Source organism: Cherax quadricarinatus, chromosome 3, assembly GCF_038502225.1.
Source record: "Cherax quadricarinatus isolate ZL_2023a chromosome 3, ASM3850222v1, whole genome shotgun sequence".
In the NCBI taxonomy this organism is placed as follows: domain Eukaryota; kingdom Metazoa; phylum Arthropoda; class Malacostraca; order Decapoda; family Parastacidae; genus Cherax; species Cherax quadricarinatus.
The window spans coordinates 79,638,515-79,645,938 of NC_091294.1; the positions used below are offsets into that span (position 1 = coordinate 79,638,515).

The following is a 7,424-nucleotide window of genomic DNA, read 5'->3' on the forward strand; positions in this document are numbered from 1 at the left end:
TGAAAGTTGTTAAAAAGTGACGACATAGAGATGGCAAAATAAACATTGTGATACTCAGTGCTGTAGTTAATTTTGTCATCTCCTTGTCCTCAACAACCAGTTGAAGTTGTTTGGGCAAGCCGTCGCTCGGATTATAGGAGTAATGAATGGATAACTGGTTAACCTATGTCTTTGATCTGTTGTTTCAGGATAATATGGATGACATGTGGCATGATTCTTTCTTTTCATGATATTTTAGACATTCCCAGTAGGACTGAGGTCTGCACTATTCCCTGGACATTTTAAAACATCAGTATTGTTTTCAGCAAGCTGTTTGGTGAATATTTTGGCCTTGTGACAGGGTGGTGTTATGCATGAAGATGGTGCAGCTGGGAATTTTGCAAATATTCAACAGGTGGTCCTTGAGAGCAGCGCTGTAGAAGTCATCATTTGTTTTAACACTGGAGAAGGTAGTATAAACCCCCATGAACAATTCAACCGCTAAACCCTAAACCAGGATGGATTGTGTTTTACAGTATTCACTGTGTACACTGGGTCGTACCTGCTGATGAAGCAGGGCACCTCACCCTCCTTCAGTACACTGACCCAGACAGATACTAAGGTTATACAATGCAGTAAGTCCTCGACTTACAAACATGTTGAGAATCTTCTGTACTGTGTATATCATCATTATTGTATCATTATTGTGCATAATATTGTTATTATACACAACACAGGAGGTCCCCAATAAGTTTGTAAGTTGAAGACTTAATGTAGATGGGGGAATACTACACACCTTAGACCTATGGACAGTGTCTCAAATACCATGAAAAAGATGGAATCCTGCCACATGTCATCCATATCATGCTTGCAACAGCTGATCCAGGACATGGGTCAACCAGTAATCCATTCATCACTCTGGTAATCTGAGTGACGGGTCGTCCAAATGACCTCAACTGATCGTCGAGGTCAGCAACAAAATATTAACGACAGTAGCAGTGTATTGCAGCTTTCTGTAATGTTTATGTCGTTGCATTGTAATGATTTTCACAAAAATACAGTAGAAGTCCGAACTATTTCTGTGGATACTCCATGTTATTATAGTACGTATATATAGATATACTTGCTTGTAAGTTTATACATAAATTTACTTGTCATGGGTTGACCATCAGCTACAAGTGGAGATAGAGCGGACTACCCTCCATCCATCGCTCTTGCAAGAAGATGATAGATCAGATCCATCCAAGACTCTGTGATTATTGAGGCAAGATGACATTAATAGTCTTGACTATAAGCTTAGCTTAGTAGCCTTGACTAAGCTTAAAGCGTGGTACTCCCAACTCACCAGCATGTCATTTAACCTGTGTGGTGATTAATGAGGCATTTTTAATTACAAAAGTGTGTTAAATTAGTCTTTTAACCTGTGTGGTGATTAACGAGTCATTAACCATCCACAAAACTATGTTCAGTATCCACAAGATGAAGAATTAGACTCATGTACAACATCTGGGTGTCTTTATTTGTAGCCATTTGTCCATCCAGTGACTGTCAATACAAGGATGTGATGGGAAGACTGAAGAGGTACACAAAAAATATGAGTTAATCAGTCCCTCATATCTGGAGATGAAGAACACAAGAATCTTAAAGGATGTGGAGCACAGGTAGGATGACCGGTGCTTACATGAAGGATGTGGAGCACAGGCAGGATGACCGGTGCTTACATGAAGGATGTGAAGCACAGGCAGGATGACCGGTGCTTACATGAAGGATGTGAAGCACAGGCAGGATGACCGGTGCTTACATGAAGGATGTGAAGCACAGGCAGGATGACCGGTGCTTACATGAAGGATGTGAAGCACAGGCAGGATGACCGGTGCTTACATGAAGGATGTGAAGCACAGGCAGGATGACCGGTGCTTACATGAAGGCACCACACCTATATTCCTTTTTTAGTGTTCCTATTTTTGTTAGCTTCAAATTGAGTCATAACGTTCCACCCGAATTTGATAGTCACCAACGGATGGAACATCTCAGTTGAAAGCCGATGGAAATGTGTAACACTGAAAACAGGTGCTATATATGTGGTACCTTCTTGTGTATACTGGTGTCAGGCGAGGGAGGTGTCAGGCGAGGGAGGTGTCAGGCGAGGGAGGTGCAGTAGATCTAGACATGTGTCTTATTCTTTATCTTGTGGGTACTGTGTAGCATATATGTACTTCTTGTCAGACTCAACAATGTTATGGAATCTTAGTACAGTGGACATCACAACAACTTTCTTACTCCTGGACTATCCGTTGAGTATAACTTGCACTGGGGTATCCTGCCTGCTACTGACAGTATCTGTGTCTGCTACACCATCATCTGATGCCACGATATACCATATTTTCCACCATACAACGTGTACTTCTTTTCCACAAGAAAGTAGAATGATTTTTAAAATATCAGCAGTGGTGAAGAAAGTTCATGGACCGGTTTAGGACAGGGGACCAGGGGGGTATTGACCCCTGGGACATCCTCCATGTACACTGCCAGGGGGTGTTGACCCCTGGGACACCCTCCAGGTACACTGCCAGGGAGTCAGGGGGGTGTTGACCCCTGGGACATCCTCCATGTACACTGCCAGGGAGTCAGGGGGGTGTTGACCCCTGGAACACCCTCCAGGTACACTGCCAGGGGGGTATTGACCCCTGGGACATCCTCCATGTACACTGCCAGGGAGTCAGGGGGCGTTGACCCCTGGGACACCCTCCAGGTACACTGCCAGGGGGGTATTGACCCCTGGGACATCCTCCATGTACACTGCCAGGGAGTCAGGGGGGTGTTGACCCCTGGAACACCCTCCAGGTACACTGCCAGGGGGGTATTGACCCCTGGGACATCCTCCATGTACACTGCCAGGGAGTCAGGGGGGTGTTGACCCCTGGGACATCCTCCATGTACACTGCCAGGGAGTCAGGGGGGTGTTGACCCCTGGGACACCCTCCAGGTACACTGCCAGGGGGGTGTTGACTCCTGGGACACCCTCCATGTACACTGCCAGGGGGGTGTTGACCCCTGGGACACCCTCCATGTACACTGCCAGGGAGTCAGGGGGGTGTTGACCCCTGGAACACCCTCCAGGTACACTGCCAGGGGGGTGTTGACCCCTGGGACACCCTCCATGTACACTGCCAGGGAGTCAGGGGGGTGTTGACCCCTGGAACACCCTCCAGGTACACTGCCAGGGGGGTATTGACCCCTGGGACATCCTCCATGTACACTGCCAGGGAGTCAGGGGGTGTTGACCCCTGGGACACCCTCCAGGTACACCACCAGGGGGGTGTTGACTCCTGGGACACCCTCCAGGTACACCACCAGGGGGGTGTTGACTCCTGGGACACCCTCCAGGTACACTGCCAGGGGGGTGTTGACCCCTGGGACACCCTCCAGGTACACTGCCAGGGGGGTGTTGACCCCTGGGACACCCTCCAGGTACACTGCCAGGGGGGTGTTGACCCCTGGGACACCCTCCAGGTACACTGCCAGGGGGGTGTTGACCCCTGGGACACCCTCCAGGTACACTGCTACACCATACTTCAATTGTAGCATTTTACTGTCCATTACAGTATTTGAAACTAATTTTAAAATTAGTCACTGTTAGAAGTCCTCCCTACAAGACCCTCATGCACTTAACATAAAGAAGGAACACTGCAGCAGGCCTACTGTTCCATGCTAGGCATGTTCCTTATTACTATACTTCTTGATTCTTCCTGTATGTCTTTTACTCCATTATGCTGGTTGTGTTACCTGCCTAGCATGGGCCATTAGGCCTACAGTAGTGCTCTTTTTTAAGTGGGTGTGACTTGGACCTAGCATAAACCAGTAGGCCTTCTGCAGTGCTTTTTCTTATATAGTAGATTTACTGACATACTTTCTCATCCACAGCTTCAGGGCTGGTCACAAGGGCTGGGACTCTACTGAACATCTGCAGTCACAAGATGAATGATCTTCCTGACAGTACCTGAATGATGATACAAGCACATCTCTTACCTAATTGTGGTTGCTGGGAACGAGTCACAGCTCCTCGCCCCTTGGAGTCCACTGCTGGCACCCACTGCCATCTGCATCAGTTGATTCTGTATTTAACATCCCTCAGTACAGCGTTCCAGAAAACATTTTAACTGAGCACCATCATGGCCTGGGCACCATCATGACCTGGGCACCATCATGGCCTGGGCACCATCATGGCCTGGGCATCATCATGGCCTGGGCACCATCATGGCCTGGGCACCATCATGGCCTGGGCACCATCATGACCTGGGCACCATCATGGCCTGGGCACCATCATGACCTGGGCACCATCATCGCCTGGGCACCATCATGACCTGGGCACCATCATGGCCTGGGCACCATCATGGCCTGGGCACCTTCATGGCCTGGGCACCATCGTGGTCTGGGAACCATCGTGGTCTGGGCACCATCATGGCCTGGGCATCATCATGACCTGGGCACCATCATGGACTTGGCACCATCATGGCCTGGGCACCATCATGGCCTGGCACCATTGTGGTCTGGGCACCATCATGACCTGGGCACCATCATGACCTGGTCACCATTATGACCTGGGCACCATCATGGCCTGGGCACCATTATAGGCTAGGTACCATCATGGCCTGGGCACCATCATGGTCTTAAAGACCCATCGTTCTACACACGCAGAAGGATATTATCTGTATGGTTGACCCGAGCGATGGGTCTTACACCACTCTGATTGTTTGATTGTCATCACGTAACATTTGTACAACAATGGAAAACATTGGCCGGAGGCGTGGCGACGACAAGCGGCCACAGACCTTGTTGTGAGCGACTCACACGGGTCTACAACTTCACAAAATACAACAGATTTTACCTGGTTAGAGAGCATTGCTGTACAGTGGCACCCACCTACTGGGTCAATTATAATCCACCTGTGACCATTGTGACCCCATTCTCCGGCTGCCCTGTGGCTCATATGGGTTTAGTGAACCCTGTGAATGAGATTGAGACTTTGTTTATACTTAACAATTAACAGAATGTGTACTCTACATGTTCAACTCGAGTGTAATTTTTTGTACCTAGAGTAATGGAGTACATGACATAGTACATGACATAGTACATGACATAGTACATGACATAGTACATGACATAGTACATGACATAGTACATGACATAGTACATGACATAGTACATGACATAGTACATGACATAGTACATGACATAGTACATGACATAGTACATGACATAGTACATGACATAGTACATGACATAGTACATGACATAGTACATGACATAGTACATGACATAGGTACCAAAACTGTGTATCTGATAGAACCTTAACCTAACCTAACCTATCCTAACTTAACCTAACCTTAACCTAACCTTAACCTAACCTTAGCATAACCTTAACCTAACCTTAACCTAACCTTAACCTAACCTTAACCTAACCTTAACCTAGCCTTAACCTAGCCTTAACCTAGCCTTAACCTAACCTAACCTTAACCTTAACCTAACCTTAACCTAACCTTAACCTAGCCTTAACCTAGCCTTAACCTAGCCTTAACCTAACCTAACCTTAACCTAACCTTAATCTAGCCTTAACCTAGCCTTAACATAACCTAACCTTAACCTTAACCTAGCCTTAACCTAGCCTTAACCTAACCTAACCTTAACCTAACCTTAACCTGCCATAACCTAACCTTAACCTGCCATAACCTAACCTTAACCTGCCATAACCTAACCTTAACCTGCCATAACCTAACCTTAACCTGCCATAACCTAACCTTAACCTGCCATAACCTAACCTAACCTAACCTAACCTAACCTAACCTAACCTAACCTAACCTAACCTAACCTAACCTCCATCACTGTTACTTTCCATCTTCAAATTCTTTGTGGTGCCAAAAATACAATATGTTTTAGGTTGTAGGCTTAATACACAGTACCTAAACTGATCATAGGTTGTATATATTTATATATATGTACTCTGGCCTCCATCTTCTTAATATATATACCAGGACTAAATTTTGTACTCTTGCAAGAGTTAAGAGGCCTGGTGACATTTGAGAATTTGTGTGACTGACCCTTTAGAGTCCCCAGGACCTTCCTGTGTGACTGATAGTCCCCAGGGCCTTCCTGTGTGACTGATAGTCCCCAGGGCCTTCCTCAGTGACTGATAGTCCCCAGGACCTTCCTGTGTGACTGATAGTTTCCAGGACCTTCCTCAGTGACTGATAGTCCCCAGGACCTTCCTGTTTGATTGGTAGTCCCCAGGACCTTCCTGTTTGATTGATAGTCCCCAGGACCTTCCTGTTTGATTGATAGTCCCCAGGACCTTCCTATGTGACTGATAGCCATCTCAGGACCTTCCTGTGTGACTGATAGTCTTCCTAGGACCTTCCTGTGTGACTGATAGTCCTGAGGACCTTCCTGTGTGACTGATAGTCCTCAGGACCTTCCTGTGTGACTGTGTCTTCCCAGGACCTTCCTGAGTGACTGATCCCCTAGACTCTCCAGGACCTTCCTGAGTGACTGATCCCCTAGACTATACACCAGACTTGCTACCAGATGTGTACATAGCTAGCAACTACACTTGTGTATACTAATACACCAAGATATACACACCATACTTACAACTTGTAACCTAGCATTAGCCAGCAGTAAGCCAGACTATTGTGGCTAAGCCTACCTACTTGTAGGCCTAGTTACACAGCCGAAACAGCCTAAATGTCATGCAGTTTCCCCTCTGCAAACTGTGGGTTTATGCAAGTTGCAAGAGCATAGTTTGCAATGTTCCTTTACTACTGTATAAACCTCTCTTGTATTTACAAAACCTTTTGTTGTTACTGGTCCACTGGTTAACACTGGTCCACTGGTTAACACACTGGTCCACTGGTTAACACTGGTCCACTGGTTAACACACTGGTCCACTGGTTAACACTTGTCCACTGGTTAACACACTGGTCCACTGGTTAACACTGGTCCACTGGTTAACACACTGGTCCACTGGTTAACACTTGTCCACTGGTTAACACACTGGTCCACTGGTTAACACTTGTCCACTGGTTAACACACTGGTCCACTGGTTAACACTGGTCCACTGGTTAACACACTGGTCCACTGGTTAACACTGGTCCACTGGTTAACACACTGGTCCACTGGTTAACACACTGGTCCACTGGTTAACACTGGTCCACTGGTTAACACACTGGTCCACTGGTTAACACTGGTCCACTGGTTAACACACTGGTCCACTGGTTAACACTGGTCCACTGGTTAACACTGGTCCACTGGTTAACACTGGTCCACTGATTAACACACTGGTGCACTGGTTAACACACTGGTCCATTGGTTAACACACTGGTCCACTGGTTAACACACTGGTTCACTGGTTAACACACTGGTCCACTGGTTAACACACTGGTCCACTG

At 46.9% G+C, this 7,424-nt stretch overlaps 1 protein-coding gene across 4 annotated transcripts in view; it reads left to right on the top strand.

Annotated features, from left to right (window-relative positions):
• LOC128706620 (golgin subfamily A member 4-like) overlaps positions 1-5,671 on the top strand; it is a gene marked incomplete at its 5' end in the record, with an annotated part of 145,724 nt that extends 140,053 nt beyond the window's left edge. For 3 of the 4 annotated variants that reach the window (XM_070093010.1, XM_070093016.1, XM_070093026.1), the window contains 2 exon segments: positions 1,152-1,243; positions 3,904-5,671. In XM_070093010.1, the coding sequence (XP_069949111.1) occupies positions 1,152-1,235 (84 nt within the window). 4 annotated transcript variants of the gene reach the window in all.
• Between the last annotated feature and the right edge of the window lie 1,753 nt (positions 5,672-7,424).